General features: G+C 32.0%; 1 protein-coding gene across 4 annotated transcripts in view; it reads left to right on the top strand.

Moving 5' to 3' along the window:
- Positions 1 to 1,162: 1,162 nt before the first annotated feature.
- The window catches only part of PTPRN2_1 (Receptor-type tyrosine-protein phosphatase N2), a 42,035-nt gene continuing 18,177 nt past the window's right edge, over positions 1,163 to 25,020 (top strand). For 2 of the 4 annotated variants that reach the window (XM_051213425.1, XM_051213426.1), the window contains exons 1-9: positions 1,163 to 1,552; positions 1,597 to 1,644; positions 1,677 to 1,848; positions 6,849 to 7,315; positions 16,339 to 16,516; positions 18,774 to 18,854; positions 19,685 to 19,767; positions 22,223 to 22,281; positions 24,083 to 24,298. In XM_051213425.1, the coding sequence (XP_051069410.1) occupies positions 1,444 to 1,552; positions 1,597 to 1,644; positions 1,677 to 1,848; positions 6,849 to 7,315; positions 16,339 to 16,516; positions 18,774 to 18,854; positions 19,685 to 19,767; positions 22,223 to 22,281; positions 24,083 to 24,298 (1,413 nt within the window). In that variant the 5' untranslated portion in view covers positions 1,163 to 1,443. Of the gene's footprint in view, positions 1,553 to 1,596; positions 1,645 to 1,676; positions 1,849 to 6,848; positions 7,745 to 16,338; positions 16,517 to 18,773; positions 18,855 to 19,684; positions 19,768 to 22,222; positions 22,282 to 24,082; positions 24,299 to 25,020 lie in introns of those variants that run through there. The other 2 variants (XM_051213428.1, XM_051213427.1) reach the window with 2 other exon arrangements.

Below are 25,020 nucleotides of genomic sequence, written 5' to 3'. Positions count from 1 at the left end.
GTGGAATCTTTCACGTGGTTTGTCAGCAGCATCATCGATGAACAAGGAGGATCGGATGCAGACTTAAATGCGAGGATTAGCAAAGCAAGGACGGCATTCCTACAATTGAAGCACATATGGAATTTAAAACAACTGTCAACCAACATCACAATGAGAATCTTCAATGTGAACATCAAGATAGTTCTACTGTGTGGAGCTGAGACATGGAGAACTACCACAACCATCATCAAAAGGGTACGAGTATTTATAAACAGTTGTGTGCGTAAGATACTGAATGTCCGTTGGCCGGATACCGTCTGCAACACCACTCTGTGGGATAGGAAAAACTAGCTTCGAGGTGAGGTGGAAAATGGGGAAAGACGTTGGAGGTGGATAGGACGTACATTGCGGAAATCACCAAGGTGTATCACGAGACAATCGCTAACTTGGAATCCTGAAGGGAAGCGGAAATGAAGAAGTCCAAAGAACACAATACACCGAGAATTGGTTGCAGGCATGAAAATGATGAACAGCAACACGAAAGAACTAAAAGGGATTGTCCAAGACAGAGTTGAATGGAGAATCTTGGTGGGCGACCTGTTTTCCATCAGGAAGAGTAACTGGTTTAACTAAGTAAGTATTCTATAAACTAGTTAACATTAAGGCTGAGCCATGTTGGTAAGTTTAGACTACATTGTTCGGGTTCGTGTGAACAGTGGTTAGAGATTTCCAATGATATGGCTCAAAATCCTTTTCAATTGATCTGCTGCATCCATTCTTTGTCTTTCCGCTAATCTGAAGCTCTCGAATTCTTCAAAATTTTTTGTCCGTTTTTACTTCAGTATTTAATAGGTGAGGTGGAAAATGGGGAAAGACGTTGGAGATGGATATGATGTACTTTGCGGAAATCACCAAGGTGTATCACGAGAGAATCGCTAACTTGGAATCCTGAAGGGTAGTGGAATTGAAGAAGTCCGAAGAACACACTGAATCAGGAATCGGAAGCAAATGTGAAAGAAAGTATTGTCCAAGATGGATTTGATTGGTGAATGCTTTTTGGTGGCCCATGATACTCCATGTGTTGTAGCAGTGTAATTCGTGTGGTTGTATGTAAAAAACCTCGTGTTAGTTTGAAGCGGTAAATAGGTTCCAAAATAAATTGTCCTGTTAGTCTTGGAAGTTGACGTTGGTGTTAGTAATTTTACTGGACGCCCCTTTAGGGGAAGTACTAGGTCCTACAACTGTACTAGATTAGCATGGGGTACTCCATGCCACGTATTTAGCAAAATCTGGTTGGGTCAAGTCATGATGAAGCAAATGGATGTTGAAAAAGAATTTAGGATCGATGATATCATTTTTGGCCAAAGAATTCTAGTAATTTGTTTTTAATAACCATCTTGAATGAACTCCTGCCTATTCCAAAGTGTTCATTTTGAATTGATGCTAATGTGTTAGTAAATTTTAATGCATTGTCTACGAATATGGTCGATAATCATACCAATAGTTATGATTATTGTGAGACACAACTCAGGCCTTAGTTCCAAAAATGTTTTATTGGATGGTGGTTATATTGGTAAGCAGATATTTAAAAAACTTAGTTCGCATATATTTTTAAAGGATGTCTGTACCAAGAAGTGTGCCTGACTGGTGAGATATGTCATAATGGTGAGCGACATTTATCTTATACAAAGTTTCAGATTCGCTTTTTGGAAGGTGTGTTCCTGAAAATGTTCAGCACGAGTTATTTGATGCTACCTATTCACAAGTTCACAAAATAAAATCGCTTCCTTTGTTTATTCGACCACAAAACTACAACTGGGCTGACACAACCCTTCAATGTTTGTTAAGAACAATGATTCTAGAGTATGAGTAAGCTGGTTTAAAATCAGGTGTTTACACTTTGTGCACACCTTGCTGCGCTGGTTCCCGTGCCCCCGGGGGTTGGGGTTGGGGAATTTTGTCCAGTAGCCTCCCCTTTGGGACTTTTGGAATCCCCAAATGTGTTTTCCCAACTTTGGGATTTGGAATCCCAATTGGGCTTTTTAATTAAATTTCTCGCTATATAAATAAGCCTCCGGTATTTGATGAATTTACTTTTTATACGCTTTGTGGGGTACTTTGGCGGTCTTGTTTATATACATAGTGCGGTTGTCGGTTTAAGTTTAATTGAAGTTGGGGTGGTTGTTTGGTGGGGGTTGGTTGCTGTCTGTTGTTTTGTGTTTTTTTCGATAATATGCGCTGTCATTTTTGGTAGTCGATAATGTCATTCGAAAACGAAGAAAAACAGGTCATTATCTTCCAAGATCTGTCAGAGTTATGAGATGAAAGCCATTTATTTGATATATGCATTCTCTTTACGCAACGTCAGTCTGAATCTTCTAGAAAAATACTATATGCATATTTTTATCTCGGGATATCGTTTTATATATTGAATGCTTATTATTTTGCTCAACTAAAGTAGAAACTTTGTGTATGGTAATTTTTTCAGTGTTACTAGCCACTATTTTGAGTTCTGAAAATGTGTATTTGCGAATGGTTTGACGTGCGGTAATGTGAAATTTCTGACAAATGTTTACAGTCAAATTATCAGAACAGTTTGAACGATACAGTAGTAGAATAATATTTAATAGGAAATTCCCTGCTGCGCTTACTGTAGCGTTCCTTTGCGCTCCGTGTGAGATTACGGTAACAAAACGTAAATCACGTATGTATGGGAGTAATTAATTTCATAGCACTTGGGTGGCAGTATGTTGTGTTTGAACAGTCAGAAAGACGACACCCGAGACTAACATTAAGACTAAATAACCTGGTATATTTTTATCAGCTAGATATAGTAAGTAGGCTTTTTATCTAGAAAGCTAAATAAAGTTAAACCATCTTTATGTAAAACAGAGTTGGTTAACTGACGCAATTGGAAAGCGATTTTCCAACTGTCTGGGCTAGTCATTATATCTAACTAAGATACTTTTTTTAAAATTCATCACACGTTTTTGAAGTGTCTAATGAGACACCATATATTATAAAAAAATTTATTCTTAAAATACAATTACTTACATTAAATTTCCTTCTGGTAGATCTTACAGATTGTTTAAGTTTTTGAGATCTTGAATTCAGTACCAACGTCCTGTTTGTAAGTAATTGTTGCTTTGAGGAGAAGCGGTCTACAAACCGATCAATAATGTTATCATTTGATTATTAAGGAGGTGGTTATTGTTGTAAAGACATTCATGACTATATACTCTTGTGGGACAATTTATAGTCAAACTACATAAGGTTAATGAACTCTGCCTTTTCATTGTGTAATTTTTTGTGCACTTCAGCCGTTATGTTTTCCTCAAAATTTTATTACTTACCCAATCAGTTCTATGGTTTTTACGGTGATAAATCACTTGTTACTTTTTAACAGTTCAGAATTTCAAAGCAAATTCAAGATCTTAGTCAGATTTTTGTATATACTTTGCAACAAACTCGACATATTTTTACTTGAAAGAAAAATCGGTATATAGACATATTACTAAGGATTTCATGATTGCTGATATATTTGGTTACTTACAGAGTGACGAATGGTCACAGCAATACAGTCACTTGATCAGCCATTTGCAGCATGACTGAATAAATAATCCGATATCTAACAGCTCTTTAAAAAACTGTACATTAATGCCAAATAGCATTCAAAAGCTACGATTTATTCCCGCTTACATTAATTCACATGGAAAACCGTGGAAATATGTTTGATTGAAAAATGTTTAATATGTTAAGGAGGAGACATATGAGGTACACCACACAATGTCTAGAAACTTGCACTAGAATGAATTATCAATCAGTAAACACTGACAAGCAATTAGAAAAAATCATGAGCAAACATAGGATCAGTTGTCAGGTTAAATTGAGAGATTATCCGAACAAGATAATGGAAAAAATAACCAGTTGAAACCAAGGTTAACGAGATAAGAAATCGGCAGTATGCGGAAAAAATCGAATTGCTCACGTCTACCAAAAGCCTGTTCGGATGGTGCTGTTTGGAGGAACAATGAAAGCCTCACAAATAACCATCCACCTCTGCGAACAAAATTTTGCTCAACTCATCCATCAAATGAGCAGATATTCATTATCTCAAAGCTGCAATTTGACTAAAAAAGAAAGCATAAATGTCCGTGAACACCCAAATAGTTATCACTAGTAACTAGCTGAATGAGAATGACAGTGGAATATATTCTATACCTGTCTCGTTATACTTCTTTGTTATTAAAACAAACTTATAAGCTGTTCTGAATAAATTTTAACATACAGATTATAGTATAATGGATGAAGTGTGTAGTGAGGGTAATAATGCAAGTTTTCTAACTAAAGTTTAAGTACAACGCGTACGTACATTTGTAGACATCTTTAAGATCAAGTTTACCATACATTTATGAATAAAGCTGACACCCATTCCCAAAAGCAAACGACGCTTATGCTCTACATATCTTACTTAAAAAGTGATAAAAATACGTCATAACCTACGATGATTTTGGATACTCAGATTTCACTAAAATAGAGTTTTACGACTGATATTTGGTAATAATTTCTAAATTACTTCATGATCATAATTGAGTAGTATCAAATGTTAGCTAATGCTCTAGAAAATAACATTTTGATCCATGAAATAGTTTTGGTGCGTCAGATTATAATTTTTTCGTAAATTTCTTTTATCCCATCCGGCACCTAACATTCTCAGTCGAGTTGACTACATCTTGTTCATCTAAACATTATAAATCGCCGTTTTCTTTAGATGAAAATTTCGATATCTAGACTCATGTTCTGGTCTATTTGGATATTTATCTTTGCTAAGAGTTTGTACAATAGATTTCTAAGAAAAAGGATAATTTTTACAAAATAGGTAATGAATAACTACACAGCTTCAAATATTAGCGACAATCAGTAGTAATAGTTTGCTAATTAAACAAGATTTCAGGTTTTACTCGTTATCATGATAATTGAGATACTCAGCGAGATGCGTAATAGTATATATGTAAATCCCAGCAGTAACTGAGGTAAACCAACGTTATTTTTAAATTATATTTCTCGCCTAATTTAGAAGGATTTCTGCAATTTGACTGGCTTACATGATCGCTTATTCTAGTAAAAAAATTTGTCAATCAAGTTAACTGTGGGTCAAAACTAGTACATCCTAAAACATTTGTCACTGAGATATTTTATCAGGGCCCTCAACTGAATAGATTGAGCTGAGGAAAAAGATGTACTGGGGTTACTTTCCAAAACTTAATATTCAGATAAACTTCACTGTTATTAAAAGTTTTATAGATGTTTGCAGACAGTATTTTCATGAGTAAAAATGTTTGGCTCTGATATAAACGCGGATGACCATTAAATGGCATGCAACTTATTTCTGAGTAGAGTGATTTACGCTTGCTGGCTCGTAACTTTACTTTAATATGTTTTTTAATCAAATATAGTATATGGAATACTGCTGTGTAGTGTTGTCCAACTCAGGGACTAAATATAGTTTCTTGAAGTTTTATCATTGATGGGTGCTGTTAATCTCAACATGAAATTACTTGATATTTGCTAATCAGACCATCCAAGAAGACACTTTCAAATTTTACATGAAATAAGGAAAGCAAATGATGCAAAGCTTCTTGAAGAGAAAATTTTTATGTTAACTTATGAAGTTTGAGCCTTTACGGTTTCCCGATTGTCTAATATACAAAACTTTTATTATTGTTAAAATTGTTATTGTATCTCAATAAAAAACACAGTCAATGTAACGGTTGATTTAGTTTCTCAATGATGGTAAATTTTTAATATTTACCTATAGTGTTAATGAAGAAAATTAGATGCTGTTATGTTTGGTAAACTATAATTTATTTGAAGGGTGATGAAAAGCATATCTTGAATGTTGAGAGAAATTAAAATCCCTACTATAAAAGATAGAAAAAAACATACAAATAGATGTGGAAAATCAGGTACCATCAAATCTCAGTGTCTTTCAATTAGATCCTCTTCAATTGTGAATAAAACTAGCCCATTTTCCGATGGAATTCATCACATCGCACTTCTCGATTTTAGTAACTCACTTCATAGTCACTAGGTCAAAATTGAGTGATTAGTACTTTTGGACTTTTGTATCACTGTGATGGTGGCTGGAAAAAGTTAATAGCAGGCCTGAAACCTAAGTTTGACGACGAGTGGAACTGATCGAAAAAGATAATTTGAAATATTGAGAAAATTGATACTTCTCCACAGCTCTGAAACAGCACAGCCAATTCCTACAATACTTTTAATACCTTTTATGTTTAGTTCTGGGACTTTTTGACTTACTTGAACCCTGTCATTGACAGTAATGCAAATAAATGAGTTAGATTACTTCTTTTTTTCAAAATACATGGAAAAAGTAAACATTTCTGACCAAATGTTATTGATTTACATCATATTTTGCTTATCTTCTTCGTATAAAGCAATTTGTTTACTGACCAAAGTTGTTCAGCTAGTCATTCAATGCTTACTTTCTTGCGTTTAAATGCAATTGGTCCTTATCCATGCAGAAATAGAAAGCTGCATTATACATAAAAGGTTGTGTTTAGATTATGTGACTATCACCGAAGGCTTTTTATTCATACAGTATTTATCAAAATTGTAATTCTTTCGAAATCGATGAACAGAATATAATTTAGGCAGTATGTTTGATAAATTTTTTGTTATGTCCATTATATTTAAATATAACTTACTGATATGAACCGCCAATGACGTTTTGTTATTTATATTGTTTCACTTAAGATATTTAGCAAATTCTTATCACAATTCGAAATTATTATTTTTTATACATCAAAACATTATAAAAAGTGTTATATTTACTGTACAATTTACAGATCTCATTCAATCTTTGTTGACCCCAAATCGTTTTGTTTATACCAGTATGATATAGAGGATGGTGATAATATTGATGGTCAATTCCGTAGCCAGTATGTAAAACGTGATGTAAGGAAAAATCGTGGATATCCAAATTTTATGCTTAGCAATCCACTGAAAACTATAGAACCTTATTATTTTCCTGAAAATTCATATGAACTTATGGATAATGACAATAACTATAATCGGTGGATTGATAATCCTATTAATAAAGGAATAAATGCAGAAATGAAGAACAATGAAGAATTAGATCATTTCAGTAAAAAATTTCAGAAAATGCTACGTTTATCTGGGAATCATCAAAGAAATGAGAACATAGAATCTAACAGAGAACAAGAATTAGCAAATAAAGTGATGGATGATTCAAATAAAGACAATGGTGATATGGCTGCCAAATTATATCAAGATGATTATCTACTCTCAGGCAGTAAGTAGTTTAATTGAATTTGGGAAAATGTTTAATAATCTTATGACAAGATCAAAAAGTAATTTTGACGATGACTAGGCTACATCTGAACAAGTATTTTATATTACAGAATGGCGAATATGTACGGAAGACTTTTCATATGCCGAACATTTAATTTTTAGACTTCTTAGAGGCACGCCAGCTTTTGATATCTTAACGTTACTGTACTGCATAAGCAATTATTACTCAGTGTTTTATAATTCGAATTTAAAAGAAAAATATTTTTGCTCGTCAATTGAATTTCTGGATAGTTTCCATCGAGAAAACCAATGATTTATGAGTCTTTGTAAAACAGTATTCAGTAATCATAGACATTCAGAAAATATTTCACTCAGTTAAAACTATAATTTGACCAATAATGAATATGTAATGTTTTATCGATCCACCAACAAATATGAAATCTTTAAAAAATGTATTTTCAGTGTTTATAGCTGTTTCTAATGCTGTTGAGAAACATTGGAAACAGGTGATGTACTTAGATATGAAACTAATGTTTTTATCAAAACAATGCTGCGATACCTTAAGAGCTTTAAGACATTCCAGATCTTTATCTTATGATTTTAAAGTTAATTAGATTATAGGGATAGAAGAAAAACAAATCATTTTGCTAAAGTGTTCCATATTCCCCAATGATAAAGGTTTATTTTGGAAATATCTTTTGACGAAACTGTAACAATGATTGGTTACACGTAACCGATAGTATTGTGGTGTATACTACTTATGTCGACATATATATATAAAGTTGTTTCCTGTATTGCACCGAGTTTAAAGCATATGCAGTGCGCGTACATGGTACTGAATCTGATGGTTTTAACAATTCAGTTAGTTTCTGTATAATATTTATCACAAGTGTATAACAACTAAAGTTATTTAAACTAAGGAATACTGAACAATAGATTGTAACATAAATGTATTATTATGTGTACATGGTTACAGGTTTCTTAGTAATTTAGAAGCTGTATTACCCAACACTAGGCCTCTCGTTTCAGGAGACAGTTGAAGTGAGAGACTTAAGAAATATGCTTAATCTCTCGCATCAATTGTTCGATTTCCATTAAGTTAACTGATTGGGCGATTTAGGTTCTTTAGAAACATTAAGATTGTTTATCCAACATAAAGTTTGGCAGAAATTTCAAACTATTCACATTACCCAAATTTCGTAGAGTTTTGATTCTACCATCAGTTTACTGAAGAGTTATTTAATATTAGTTTTTAGGAAATTTATTGAGCAATAGACTGAAAATTTGAAATTTAGTCAACGTGGGTTGAATTCGAGCAAATTATACGGCACAGATATCCGTTAGAAATTTAGAAACGTCCTTCTTGAAATGAACTAATTAAGAGTGGTGGATTATGACTATTCAGCTTAGTAGTTTGTGAATGGTCGTCCCTATAACTAATATCACTTCATAATGAAACCTCTGAAATATAGAATTTTGGCGAACTGTAGCTTATAATAAACGTAGTTAGTCGATAAAAATGATAATTTTGAAATCTGTCTTGTAAAACCTAAGCAGTAAATACCATTAGATTCGAGTTTAGAAAGAATGAGTTATTGAAAGCTTCTACTGACTTCACATTTTGTCGATTTCATCAATTCCTAAAATGTTCAATATTAGTTGGGAATTTATGACCGGTTAAAATCGTTTAAATAACTACTAAGAATTATTTATTGAGCGATTCATATGATTCTGTAATTAATCAATGGGAAAAAGTCGATTAGAATGAGATTATCATTAGGGATAAATATGGGACAGACAGGCTTGATGAACCAGTAAAAATGTTTGTACTTCTGGTAATTCAGAAAAAACTCTACCTCCTAATTATTTCCATAATTTCTCACCTGTTTCGTTCATAAATAGAACTAAATGCTCAATAAATCAATTTCAAGAAGTACTCTCATTTTATAAATGAGATGATTTGCAGTTTGAGCAGATACATGTATTTTTTCTGTCGGTGTTTCATTAAACCTAGAATTTGAATTCCAGTAGTTTACACTAAGAAATGTCTATCTATGCATTGAGTAAATATGAAATATTGAAAAATGACAATCATGTGTAGAAATAATTAGATTGAGGCTTAAGATGTACTGCTTAATAACTACCATTACGCAATCCTACAAGTGTCAAATATAATTAATTGGTATTTAAAACAGTAGGAAATGAAGACAAGCTTGAGATAAATAGGAATTGTTCACCCAATGACTCCTTACACACTTACACCTTCCTATAGATGTTACTCCACCAGCAATTGAAGAAATCACAATGACCATTAGACAAATAAAGTGTGGGATAGCAGCAGTACCAGGCAATATGCCAACTGAAGCAATAGACTCAGACATAGAGGTAACTGTAAAAATGCTCCACGTACTTTTCAGGAAGATTCCAGATGAAAAAATAGTCCCAACAGGCGGAAAAGTAATATAACTCGCTAAGGCACCAAAGAAAGGAGATCTATATAGAAATCAAACTACTATCAGTACCAGAGCGTAGTTGAGCCGGATTAAATATTCAGTAGACGCCCGAATTCGAGGTCAACGGGCCGGATTCCGTAAGGATCGTTCATGCATTAACCAAATCGCGACAATACGGATCATCATTGAACAATCGATTGAATGGAACTCATCACCATTCATCAACTTCCTTGACCATGAAAGGCGTTTAACAGTGTGGATAGGAGAACATTATGGAAACTTCTTCGACACCACGGTGTACACGCGAAGGTCGCCAACATCATCAGGAATTGATAGGATGGGTTACAGTGCAAAGTGGTGAATGGAGGACAACTGACAGACTGATTCCAAGTGAGAAGCGGAGTCAGAAAAAGGCTGCTTACTCTCCACCTCCATCTTTCTTCTGGTGGTCGACTGGATTTTGAAAACTTGAACATCTGAGGGAAAGCACGGAGTATAAGGGAAAGCTCGGAATCAATTAGAAGATTTGGACTTTACAGATGACCTGGCCCTTCAACCTCATAACCACAAACAAATACAAGTCATGACAAACGGTGTAGCGGAAGCCTGTGCATCAGTAGGCCTTGACATACACAAGGGAAAAAGCAAGATTTTCAACTACAACACAGAGAACACTAACCCAATCACACTTGATGGAGAAGGTCTGGAATATGTGGAATCTTTCACGTGGTTTGTCAGCAGCATCATCGATGAACAAGGAGGATCGGATGCAGACTTAAATGCGAGGATTAGCAAAGCAAGGACGGCATTCCTACAATTGAAGCTTATATGGAATTCAAAACAACTGTCAACCAACATCACAATGAGAATCTTCAATGTGAACATCAAGATAGTTCTACTGTGTGGAGCTGAGACATGGAGAACTACCACAACCATCATCAAAAGGGTACGAGTATTTATAAACAGTTGTGTGCGTAAGATACTGAATGTCCGTTGGCCGGATACCGTCTGCAACACCACTCTGTGGGATAGGAAAAACTAGCTTCGAGGTGAGGTGGAAAATGGGGAAAGACGTTGGAGGTGGATAGGACGTACATTGCGGAAATCACCAAGGTGTATCACGAGACAATCGCTAACTTGGAATCCTGAAGGGAAGCGGAAATGAAGAAGTCCAAAGAACACAATACACCGAGAATTGGTTGCAGGCATGAAAATGATGAACAGCAACACGAAAGAACTAAAAGGGATTGTCCAAGACAGAGTTGAATGGAGAATCTTGGTGGGCGACCTGTTTTCCATCAGGAAGAGTAACTGGTTTAACTAAGTAAGTATTCTATAAACTAGTTAACATTAAGGCTGAGCCATGTTGGTAAGTTTAGACTACATTGTTCGGGTTCGTGTGAACAGTGGTTAGAGATTTCCAATGATATGGCTCAAAATCCTTTTCAATTGATCTGCTGCATCCATTCTTTGTCTTTCCGCTAATCTGAAGCTCTTGAATTCTTCATAACCTTTTGTCCGTTTTTACTTCAGTATTTAATGTTTTCATCCATACTATTTCTTACTCTACTACTCAGGTATTAGGGCATAAAATTTGATCGGTGTGTGCTAATGTAGTATGACAACTTGAATCTATGTATGTATCTATTAGGTTCCGCTCTGCGACAGATTGACTGACTGTGAAACCTAAGTGACTGCAAAATACTAATTAAATTTGTGAATGCACACTGGCAGTAAGAGGCATCAAGAAGAAATACTTTTTATCACTGACAAAGATTTTTGTTTGGTTTATTACTTCTATGATATGCTTCAATTTTTTAAAGTTGAAGGTGACTTTCATTCAAGATAATTTGAACAACAGTCGAAGTGAAAGATATGATCCTCTGATCAAAGAGAACAAATATGTGAAAAGATTTTCAGATGATTTAGATGAGTCAAAGAAGTTACACTATATTTCACAGCATTGAATAGTTATTTTAAGGAAGTATCTTTACAGTCAAACTTAAGAAATGTTTTTATAACCGAATTTCGTTCAACTTCTAAGTAGCAAAGCATATGTTAAAATAGTAGCTTAGAAGTAAAGTCAAATTTTTGTAATTTTGTTCAAATTATTATTTCTTGCAATTTATTTATAATTAGGACGTTAGACTTGAAAAACTCCGATTTATATTAGGTATTCCTATATTTAATATTGTTCTGATTATTCTTTAGTATATTTCAATCACGGGCTAATGATTTTGACTTCATCTTGAAAACTGCGGTAAATCATCGATTACTGATAAATATCTATGCTATTTTCAGTTACATAACATTGTCCTGGTTGACTGTTGTTCACAATTTGAAAATATGAACTCCACATTACGGATAATGAACTTACTTAACAAAACGATATTTATTCTTCATTAAGTAAGGGTATAAACAACTCGAAAATAATATATGGCAAAGTCGATTGTCAAGTTAAAGAAAGTCAACTTGGTTTTCGTTTATCTCATAATCAGTTTAGAAAGCATTCACTAATGGGCTTTTTTTGTCAACTGAATAGTTTGAATGAGCCTGTTATACTTCAGCTGTTAAAACGTATAACTTACAGGATTAGTCATAACTACTTGAATAATGTATAGGAATTACTGAGTACTTTTAAAGAATACAGAAAAATGACTAACTCAACAGTCAAAGCAGTGGAAACACCTTTGTAATACACAGTCTTGAAACTCATGTTGATTGGATTTGTTATATCCTAGTGAAGATTAAATTATGAGTAACTTCTGAGACCTATTATTGAACTAATATTATTTATATATACTTATGGTATAACCATCCAGTAACTAGATTGTGTATATTTATATTCCTCTTATTATAAACCTTATTTTGACCTATAATTTATTATTTTACGATTTACTGTTCTTAAATTATACTCAGTTTATTAATTACTGTCTCCCACGTTCATAGCCACTTTGTGGTTTTATTGTGTATAAATGTTATTTCCAATTTTATGGTGAGATGAGGTCTCATTGGCTGGTATATAAACCAAGTATGTCTGAAATAGATGATTCGCAGAGCGGAAGCTGCTATTGGTGTTTTGGACTCAACTGGACGGGCTAGGCGAACATAGGACCAATAGGACTCTAGGCTGATCAGACCGGTTGAGCGTCATTGGTTTAATACAGTAGAAGAGTGAATAAACCGTATTTTGATTGGCGAATAAGTTACGTGATAACTAGCCGAACTTAAAGTCACACCAGGATTCCACTATGAATGAGTGGGAAAATAGAAACTGGAACATTTGTAAGCTATTCTTTACTGAATCAGCATATAAATAATTGATTTGTAGTGTATTGGTAATGTCTTAACTGTAAGCTTTCATTTGACTCATTAAGTGTTGTTATACGTTTTTCCATTCAAAAATTACTAATAATCAACGATAAACTTCTTATTTGGATTTGTAATATGAATGTCTTATTTCGTATATAGTGTGATTTATTATTCACGGTTCATCATAGTCTTGTACTTCGTGCATATAAACGCATGGATTTTTCAGCCTGAATAATACAAAATAGTGCAAGGTACATTTCTCGGGGTTCTGGTTGGTAACTTAGGGAGCGGACTGAGATATTTCACTGTTTATCGTTCGTTTTACAATATCCATTAACTGCGTTAACTGATTGATATCTAATGAGGCCTAGGCAGAGCACAGATGTAACAGACTCAGTTGTGAGAGATTAATGTGGTTACCGGTAATGTTTTAATGGGTATAATTTTAAAAAGACTATATTAAATGCTGTAATTGATCCTTTTGATAGATGAACTGAAACACAGTAGTTTTTTTAACTGCTTAGTAGTGCACAGTATTCTTCTTCCAAGAAGTAATTCAGATATTTCAAATAATAATCTATCATTAACTTCCGTTGAAAAGACTCAATACCACTTTAATATTCAATAAAGTAGTTATACTGAATCTTGAATTTAATGTGATATAAGCATGAGTGGATTGGCATCTCCCAACTGACTGGTATTCGAAATCCAACAAGTATATTGATTATTCAAGGCTGGAATAACATTAGTAATGTACTTAACCCCGACATTGAATGGCATATGTTGATAATAACTTAAAGACTTTTAAATCTTTTATAATTAAAAATATATCTTATTAATCAGTGCTAATGTTTCACAAACATGTGCTTGACACACTTCTATCCTCTCGGTATATTGGGATAGATACATTCTAGTTATATACTTTTTGTCTCACTATCCTCTTTCACTATTTTATATTGGTCAGGTAGTTTATCGTTCTCACGTCAAATATATTTTCAACATGTATACATGCATGTGTATGATTAAGACTGACTATAGTGCTGTTCTGTTGAGCTCAGAAAGCCTTATTTTTTCAGGATAGAGTTATATCAGAATATTGTTTAGTTGATCTAACTTTGTTTCACATTTGTTGGCAAGGTACCTACATTTAATTTGTGTTCTAATGCTAGGTGATTGAAGACAATCAACACAAACATTCGGACTCTGGTTTTGTGCTTGTTATAATATCTCTTATTATGAATGAGCCAGTCTTATTGCTTAGTGTTCTTTAAACACTTAGATTCACTCGACAAGTCCCCAAATCAGAAAACAGATGAAAACAAGATGGAATAGTGAATCACAATAAGAAAAACTTTAGTGTATTCATAATTTAACAAAAGAGCATTCTACAGTTTTCTCCAAGTATCCGCTAGCACTACATGTCCAAGAAATGTCTAATCAGTGTGGCACAACACAATCCTGAACGCAATATGTGTTAATCCAATCTATACGCCTATACCAGTGATCGTCAAGACTAGTCAGTGAAACGTATCTGTAATCGTCAAGGAAGTGACAATCTTCAAAGTGTATGAGCCTGCGTCAACCAATGTCATATAAACAGTACCACTAATCTATTTAGCCTGTATGGGTAGCTCTCGACTACGTGGCATTAAAATATGTTAAGTTACTTAGATTAGTGAGGGGTTTTCAACAAAATCGATAGAATCTCATTTTGATTAAGAACCAGAAAAATATGATATTCGTTAGAATTAAGAGATCACTTACTTTGTTTGCGAATTTTATCTTAAAGGACTATTTTTCCCTCATAGAAACTCTTATCTTTTTGTGCTATGTAACATCGGTTTTAGTCTAGAATAAGTTTGGTTTTCCTTGAATATAAATAAAATGCATCGTTAGTTAATAGGTTTTCATAAATATAATGGAGAAGTCAGTCGGGTAATTTGTCAATATTTTCTCAATCTCTTTAGAATTTATTTGATTAGCATAATGATTATATTTTCATCCCACGTATTCATATTGTACGCATTACGCACAAAATATTTTATCTCTGCTATTCTAATATCTATTGACTTCGTAGAATCAGCATCATTCCCATAACCTTGAGCCTGAAATCACATTGCACATCGAATGTAAATCGCTATTTCTTCAATGAACCAATTATTTTAAAGAAAAATACCTTCACGATATATATATATATATATATATATAAATTCTTAAGCAGAAATTTCAGTAATTACTAGTATTCATCAACAAAATTCATCTAGAATGCTATGACATAACTATCTCTTTAAACTAGCTTATTTCAAAGTCATATATCAAATAATACAACTTTTAGCTTTGGATGACGAAAAATTGAAAATATGTTAAAATTAGTAATAACGATACTGAAATTCAGATTACTAAAAATAACGCGTTCCTTTTTGAGAGCAATGTTCAGCACAAATTTCTTCACCAACATCATTTATGAATCAATAGCATTATAAGGTGGTCTGTTGGCATAGTAACATATCATTGAAACTTTTTTGTCACTCATACAGTAGCTCATTAGGTACAAGTCTGAGGATCAGAAATCTATGCTTTTGAAGAGATCTAAAACAAGTTGAAATAATTTCAACTTCATTTTTGTTTTTTCCCAGATATTTTAGTGTCGGCGTCTACTTTTGTTTGGTTTTAACTATTATATTCTCAAATGTCTGTACAATAATCTTTTATGAACTAATTTTTCTGAGTCAAAGAGTTTTTTTAATTATACAGTTGACAGTTTTTTCTGCTGTTTTGTTTGTCAGTGATTCGTATGATGTCTGCGTTTACTTGTTCAAAACTTTTGTTTTAAAAATAAAAATATCACGATTGAATTATAATTACCTAAATATGTATTTGTTTGCTTTGTTTTTAAAACAAGGTTATTGGAAATTTATCACATGTCATTTATCTAAAAAGTTTGTAAACTTAAGCGATTCCGTCATTTGATAGAACAAGTACTTTCTTTTGTTTTCTTGTAACAAGTCAACGTAAAAATGTGTTTAAAAACATTACGTCATTGAAACTAGAATTGTTCTCTAGCTTGACTACAAAATGTTTATCTATCGGTAAATTATGTGATTTTCTCATTTATAGAGAAATTGAAAGTTTGTTTTCTTCACTTATCTGTCTATTCCCTTTCCTGGTTGAAGTATATATTTTTTCGAAAATAAGTTATTCACTTAAGAATTCAGATGGTTTCATATTGTTAATTTTTTTTGACAAATAATTCATTCAGAATATATGCAAGAACCATTACTTGGTGAAACGTTACCTTCTGAATTCCAAACACAACAACAAGAAGAAATGATCATACCATCAAAATCAGTCACTAGGTTACGTGCACAAAACATGGGGTCTGGATCATATAAACCATTGGAACGTAGATGGATTTGGATTAAATTTTTAAGTGGACCGTAAGTTATTGTAATGTTCAAATAAAAACTAGCGTCTTTCTCCATTAATGCTGACTATTTCATAGTTTGAAGATAAAATTTAATTACTTAAACGCTTGACTATCTCTGATGTACAGGTCAAAACTGTCACTATGCTACTAGAAAAGAAAGAGTTTAATATGGACCAGTTTTTATGAGTGAGTGGACTATTAGTCTAGTCATGATCTCGGTCAACATGTTCTTGTTCTTCTAGAAACCGGGAACTAAGGGTGACGTGAGGACATTATTATTTTACTTCTGGGAATAATGTTTCTCACATAATCTTGACCCGCTTCTTCCTTACAGCTGACTAGTCAACAGTTATGAATGTGAACGTGACTGAATTGAGACTACATAACATAACGGTTTTCGAGATATTAAAAGATTTAATTCACTTCACGTCCCAATTTCTATGGCCCTTAATTATTTGATCTTTTGGGAAGGATAAAGCTGTTACATTTTGGCACGTTTGCAGTCAAAATATGAGTTTTCGTTTCTTCCCAAAGTCTAGAACACTATATTTAGCGATTATACCTAGTGTAACTGTAGTGAACACGAGCACCAGTGAGGACATTCGAATGTGTTTAACACAGAATTACAGGACTTGTTAATAAAATCTAACAATCATAAAGTAAATGCTTAGTTCGCAAAATGTCCGTCGATTGTCTCAAAATGACTCAGACTTCATTGTTCTTGCATTTTCATACAAATTGCATCCTGCTTCCATTCTTTACTGTTCGATCCTCTTGTCTCTCTGCTTCCAGACCTTCTGTTCACGACTAACATCATATACTACTTATGTCAATATAAGTAGCAAACACCACATAACCACATATATGTAATCGAGTTTAAAATTATCATGAAGCATATTTCATATCTAGGAGATTCTTAAAGCCTCACAACATCGAACAAGTTTTTTTTCTTTTCAATGTAATTAACGTACTTAACAACTGGAAGAAATCCACTGTGATTATCATAAAACCTATTATCATAACTGGTCTATAATTAATCGGTTATTTTCATACGAGCTAACATATCTCTTTATAAATGTAGACCAGTGTTATAAATCTAACTAGGAGTCATAAATTATTTCCTCAATATAGGTCAACTGTGAGAGTTAAAATAAGAAAGTACACATTTTCCTCCCTCCCAGATATAAATAGAAGTTGAACTAAGAGAAATAGAATATCTAAGAAATAATTTTTTATTTTTAAAATTTAACCGAACCAACTTCGCCAGGTTATATTTTTTAGTGAAATGCCTTGCTTGGACTGAAATACCAAATAACCATGAAAATAAAAAAATAGCTTGTCCACGGTATTAAAAGTCGACATGAAATAGTCATGAACAAACAATTTTATAAGATTTTGGCTACTTAATATAACATAATATAATCATCAACAAGACAATTAAAAGCGAAATCGTCAAATCACTTGACAAGTATGATATCTGCTGCATGTTAAGTATCTACACTAAACTGACTTTTTTCAACAAGAACCAACCAAGCGATAAGTTTGGGTAGGTCAGTGATAGTCAAGAAACCGATATTTCCTGTAAAACTTAAGAAATTCCAAGTTCATCAAGAAATAATGCGCAAATATATATCAAAGCAAAATGGTATATTCATCAATAAATATAAAAACTTGAAGAGTATTTTATGGCTTATCACACCTGCAGTATATTATATCTTGAGATACTAAAGAAGATCTAAAGCTCAGACAGATTTCACTGAAATTATATTTCCTAAGCTGGCTACTTCAACCGCAAAGCTTTAATTTGCTTTCTAAACAAAATTATTAGCACGAAACTTAGAAGTTCATCCTGAATTTACTGTATGAAATGAAAGTTTGACGACTAAACCGTTTGGCTCAAAAAACACAATTTCAAGAACAAAACCAAGTTGGTATTTTTTTAAATAGAAAATTTGACTTCTTGACTTCATGTAACATGCATCTACATGGCCAAAATATATTGTTTAATCTGTTAGAATATCAATTGGGCACTTTTATCGTACAGTATAAAATTCATTTGACAGTAATTCATTAAAGAAATAAAACTATATAGTTTACTCAGTTAAAAATGACAGTTCCAGAAAATTAATATCACAATTCTACTAGTAAATTCGAATGTTAATAGATCAGTAATTTAGCGAAAAATTACATACACTAAATAATTTGATCTTAGTTACTTGATTTTATCTTCATCTTTATCAGTTAAGTCCTTTTTTTTATTTCAATAGAATAACCAATCAAGCAGCACAACTCATTGTACTTAAAATATCACATGATTTAAAGCTGACATCTCCAATTTCATTTTTTTTGTAAGTTTCAAGACTTTTTTTCTTAGTTATTTAATGAAGAGATGATGAGTATCCATTTTATTTTATTGTCATTTTATTATACCAGTAGTTCATGATTAATTATTATCATCATTGTTAAATATGATTTACATTATGTTGCTTGAAAGTTAAAACAGTGAATATTTTTCAGAGTTTACAATTCCTTGATTGCATTATTTGATTCTAAGTTTAATGAAGAAATGAATATTGAATGAAAAGTACGACCAAACATTATTTAATTGGTTAATTCATATTAATTTTCTATTTTATTAAAAGATAGCTTTCATCATGAACTAATGTTATCTGTAAAATTTATAATTCAAATAATCTTAGAGATTGAAATTCAAATACTTTTAAAGTTTCATCCGGCAAACTGTCCTGAGCTTCTTTAAGGGAATAATTAATTTTCATGTTGATTATTTCCCTGAAACATTTGATCGGGTGGAGATTTAAAATTAAATAGATTTTATTTACTGAGAATTTTTCAAATATAATTTTTACACATCACTCCTTTCAATTACTTGATTCCTAATTTCTGTTAAACTGTTCGTTCAAATTCTGACAAATTTTCATATAAAATAGACTTATTTAGAGTATAAACTTGTTCTATACAACCTTAGTTTTGTTTAGCACAAAACGGTTTATTTCCGAAGTTAATGGTCTCTGGTTATATAGGAACCAGAATGAGATTAAGACTTATATTTCTGGTTCATGATAAACTTTTGAATACCTATTAATTGAAACATAAAATTAGTCTCTGCTATCTATTGCTACATTGTTTCTCTCTCTACGATTTTCTTTAACAAATTTAGCCTTGATAAATCGAGACGTGTATTATACTTTCATGTTCCATCTAGTGCTGGAGTGTCCGCTGATACTATTGTTGATGCTCTTAGTAAGCAAAATCAATATTTTTAATGATTATTATTTCAATCTGTTCATCATGATAATATAAAATTAATTAACATAGGATATTTTGTAAAACAATATTGATATAAATAAATCAGTATAAAGAACATTATCTTTTGAAAAGAAAATGTAAACGAGTAGAGAATAAACAGTACAATGAATGATAATTATTCCAGAGTATATGCTAAATTGCTAATCAGCATCTCTAAACGTCAGAAAATCTAACAGTATTTTTGAATTAAGACAAGCATGAAAAATATAATCTGGCTGAATAATGCATTATAAAGATGATTATTCGCTAACCTATTTAGATTATTTGCATTTTTCTTCAACGATTTGTTTCATTTACTTGTAAAAATTTGATTTCTACAAATAGATGTAGAACATTTAGAAATTTTTACTAATAATAATACTACAAAAAATTAGTGATACTGAAGATTTTGATGATCCGTAGCTGATAAGATTACATATCTAACTAGTTAACGAGCTAATTTTGTTTGATATTTTGTACGTCGCAAATATAAATTTACTGATTTCGTGAAATGTCTATTGGCGACTTAGTGTATTTAATTTTACTTAATTTTAAAGTAGACATCTATTATACTGGTTCCCTTCGTGGAATCAGCAAAATATTACATCATCTATTAAACTTAATTTGCAATTTACTAACTCACTGAAATCAAAGTTTCACCTCCGAGAACAAGATTCCTATAAAAGAGTTATCTTTATAAATTCGTTTTTCCCGTGCTCCGTTAAAACGAATCACATTTAACTTATCAAGAATAATGACCATTATTTGAAGGAAAGTTAAATCATTCAAATGGTTACTGATTCCTACTTTGTAAGAATATCATGTTCAACATTTTATGTAGACTTAGATTTAGTTAACATGTGAAATGAATGTGACTGATTTACGTATTATTATTTGATAAGTAATATTACCCAGTGGAGCTTGCAAAAGAAAGTGAATATCTTCACACAATAATATTTGGATTGATACTAAAAAGTTAATACATAGAGTCGAATGTATAATATGTCGTTTGCGCTGTAACTGGAAATTTTAGATCAAATAGAAGAGATTTAGCCACAGTGAGATGATATTTGAATGCAAATCATTATTGACATGTTACAGTCAATCTAGTTTATTAAAATAATAATACATGTCATTCAAGTGTGCAGAAAAACAAAATCTAAGTAAGTCCTGGCTATTATCTCAAAAGATGATCTAATTTCTATAGAACCTGGTGAATATAAGTTTGATTGTGACTATAGTATTGGAAAAAAGTAATTGTCCGGTCTTAATCTGCGTCTTATCCATATAGATTCGTAGCTTGAAATGTATTTATTAGTTAAAACTATTTTATTAAAGAGAAAACAGTGTATTGATTCAATATCATCTGGTTGATTATCACTAAATCAGAGATTTTTAATTGAAATTTCAATTTATTTAAATAAGCCTAAATATCTGTTATTGACCAAATCAAGTAGTTAGAAATAATTTATATTTTGCAGAATACTCTTGTACGGCTGTCGATCCTTATTAAAATAATATGAATGGTCTCCGAACAGTGATGCGTTTTAATAACATATGAAATAAGTATTTGGTTCACTTCACTACCAATATGAAAGTGTTTAATTTTTGTGATATGAGCTATTGGATTTTACAAAACTAATAACAGAGAAACTTCATAAACAGAATTCACATGGTTTCGTCCATTTTATCTAATAATAAGGATGATTCTAAGCGAAACTGCACGTTGTTCTACCAAGACACAAAGATGGATGAACCTATTAGTAGAATAATTAGGGTCTGATAAAAAACCCTAACCACTTATTTGAGATAACAACTGTCTGCAAAGTTATTTATCATCTCAGTATGACAGCTGTCCCCAAAATAGTTATCAACGATGAAACCACCAATGGTTATTATCAGCGGGTTTATAGCCTAAGCAAGAATTTTAAAAATATGCACATAATTAAGAAAATGTAGTTTGTAAAGGTGCAAATGGGTTCCTTAAAAACAGTGGTACCCATCTTGATGTTATTGATATTAGTAAAGTATGAGAAGAATGAAGTGAAAATTTTAAACTAAAACCTTCAGGATCTCGTACTCTTTCGAAGAAAAAGCAAATAAACAAAAGTATAACATAAAAAACAGCGAAGTTAAGCGTATTTCTACAAGTTATTTCAAACTCAAGGTTAAAATTGACATTTCAAGATAATGTAAAGAAGAAATAATTGGAAAGCATACAAAAATTAATTAGCTTATTTAGTGAGGATTTTTTATTTCAAGTTGTGCGTGAAAATAGGGAAATAAACTCCTAAGTCTGGAATGCACTAGATATTTATTTGCAGTCAGTAAATTAATCTCTATTTCCATTTTAGCCAAATTTGGATTTTAAAGATATTTTTTTAATTTTACATATTTCTTTTCTTCTCAGATACAAATATGAATTTAATAGATGGTTATCCAATTGAAGATGTTGGGTTTGGCCGTGGAGTAAGTTCGAACTTATTATTATTATTATTATTATTATTATCTGCTTTATTCAATATTATATTTTTGGTACAATATAGAATTCTTAGCGCAAAGTACTTCAACAAGTTTTCGTTTCTTTCTTCTTGGTCGGTCCCGGTAATAAATACTGAGTGATTGCCAGTTAGATGTTAGCACTTCAGTATATTGCCAGTAACCACATTGTCTCTTATTGAGTTTTTTGTAACTTTGACAACGAAAGGTTGTACACTTTTCCGAAACGCAGCAGGATAGGTTATGGGATTAATAAACATAATGATATAATAAAACAAACAAAAATAGATAACTTGTTGAAATATCTAGATGGCAGGAAAAGGTAGCCCAGATGCTCAATAAAAATTGATTTTATACTCTATGAATTACCACTGAATAAGAATTAAGTATAACACTATTCAAACATAAGTCATACTGTTTGGTGTTAACTGAGTACTTGTTGTTTACATATTACGCTAAAACAAGTTTTGTTAAATTGACAAACTGATCCAAGCTAAGCACTTATTTTAATTAGAGAAACAATGTTGAACTTAAAACTTGAAATGATTAATCAGAGTCAATGAGGAATGTGAAACCAATTCAACTAATTCTGTAAGCTGTAAATTCACAAATGTATGTACACACTATTTTAAAAGTGGTAACATAATTTGCTTGTCATCAATAATAGTTTGTCGAGAATAGTAATAAAGATTTTAAAACTCTTAGAGTGCTATTATAATCTAATATAGGTATTCCTAGATCTGAAGGACTAATTTGAGAATACCAAAAATGTATAGCTACGAAACAACATATTATAAATTAAGTGATGTAATGTAATCAGAACTTAGTTCAGAATCGTAAAAAAATCTACTTGATATAAATTGTTACCGGCGTAAGAGAGGGAGTTGTTTATAAGTATGATTATCAGTAGCCTTGTTTTAGAGGGGTTTGAATCAGTCCGATGGGTCTATTTGTAGAAATTATGGAAGTAAAATCCTGTGCACTATGGATGTATTAAATTTATCAGTACCGTACGAGACAGCAACAAAATTATTTTAATGAATGATGGTTCTAGCTAATTCTTTATAACTGGATATGATATTGTTTTGTCAGTTAATTATAATTTTAATGACCTTGGGCAAGTTGTTGAATTAATACATAGATATAAGATATAAAAAGGAATAAACATGCAAGATATATACATTTCATTTGCACTTTTTGTCTTAATCCGTCTCGAGGTGTGTTAGATAGATCTAAATCACTTACATACGATAGTTTTTATTATAGTTCATTCCATCAAGGTTTGTTTCTTCAATACATTTTGGCAGGTCACAATGTCTTTAAAAATACTGAGTAGGAAACAATGTCATGCTTGTCTGATCCTTTATTACTTCTCGAATTCCACAAATTAAGTAGTACTGTGGCTACCAGTCTAACTGACTTGACATCATGTGCACTATGGTTGAAGATAATTGACTGGAAACTCCAGACCTAGATTTAGTGCTAGTTGGCATTCGTTAACAAAGTGTACCAGAAATCCTGAGGGATCTCGTGCTCCATGCACGGTTCGAATCCTCCAAAATCTGAGACGTTACCACTGAGCCAAACAATGTTCGCAGTTTCTTACCGATTACCTCTAACAACAAAAAAGAAGTAATTGAATATTCAATAGTTACTTTAGTAAATTTCTGAATTATCATATTTCCCTTTGAAAGGAAAAACATGATTATTAACACATTATTTGTTCCCTCTCCTTTCAATTATCTTTTACCCGATTATTTTTGGCTGAAAGGCTGTGAATACAGTAAATACATATTCCAGTACAAATGCTCCCACTGAATCCCCCCAACCATCGCCTCTGCAGCGTTCTGTCGACGATGAAAGTTTGAAAAATTTTGGTCATGTAAAATGGGAAAAATATACAATGACAATAATTCTATGTTCAAGCATACTTACTGCAGTTGTTATACTCACAGCAATTTATATAGTTCAAATATGTCGAAAAAAGGTAATCAGTTTAAAACAAGACAATTTAATGTAAAGTTGTTCATTTTCCTGTATTTCATGAGAAATATTTCGAATGAAGAATTGAAATGTTTGCAACTACCATGAAGAATTCAATGAAAAGTCAAGTAAAATAAACTCGTATAATAGTTAGAATGCATGTTATGCTTTAAAATACACTTCAATTGTAAACACCAGTGAAAGCTATGTTAGAGACATCCTATTGAATGAGTAAAGAAAGTTCAAAATGATATCAGCATTTGGTCATAGATTTGTTGGATAGTTATTATTGCAGCTCATCTATCTAAGTAACACTACTTAGTGAAAGCTTACATTTTGAAGTATTATTGTTGTGAAGAAAAAGTTCACAGTATCAGTTCCAATCAAATATTTTGCTTATAAGAATGATCCTATCACAACTCAATGTCATCAAAAAATAGTGAAGAGCGAATAATTAACTTACATCGTTTTTGAACCAATTACCAGCCTATATTCCTCACTGTTTCTAGATGTCAGAACATTTCACTTAGACAATATCTTGATCTTATACGATGGAGTGATATTTTGAATGTAAAAATAAACATATCGCCTGAAGACTTATCGAACCATCTAGCTACCCAAGTGAGAAATGATTAACACGAAACCTCTACCATAATAGTTAGGAATTACATTCGTGATGGATTTCTGAAATAATCAAAAGCTATCACCCATTGAATTTTAAACCAT

This window comes from Schistosoma haematobium, chromosome 3, assembly GCF_000699445.3.
Source record: "Schistosoma haematobium chromosome 3, whole genome shotgun sequence".
Classification (NCBI taxonomy): Eukaryota; Metazoa; Platyhelminthes; class Trematoda; order Strigeidida; family Schistosomatidae; genus Schistosoma; species Schistosoma haematobium.
Note: the sequence above shows the minus strand (reverse complement) of the source record. Positions and strands in the feature narration are given on the sequence as shown.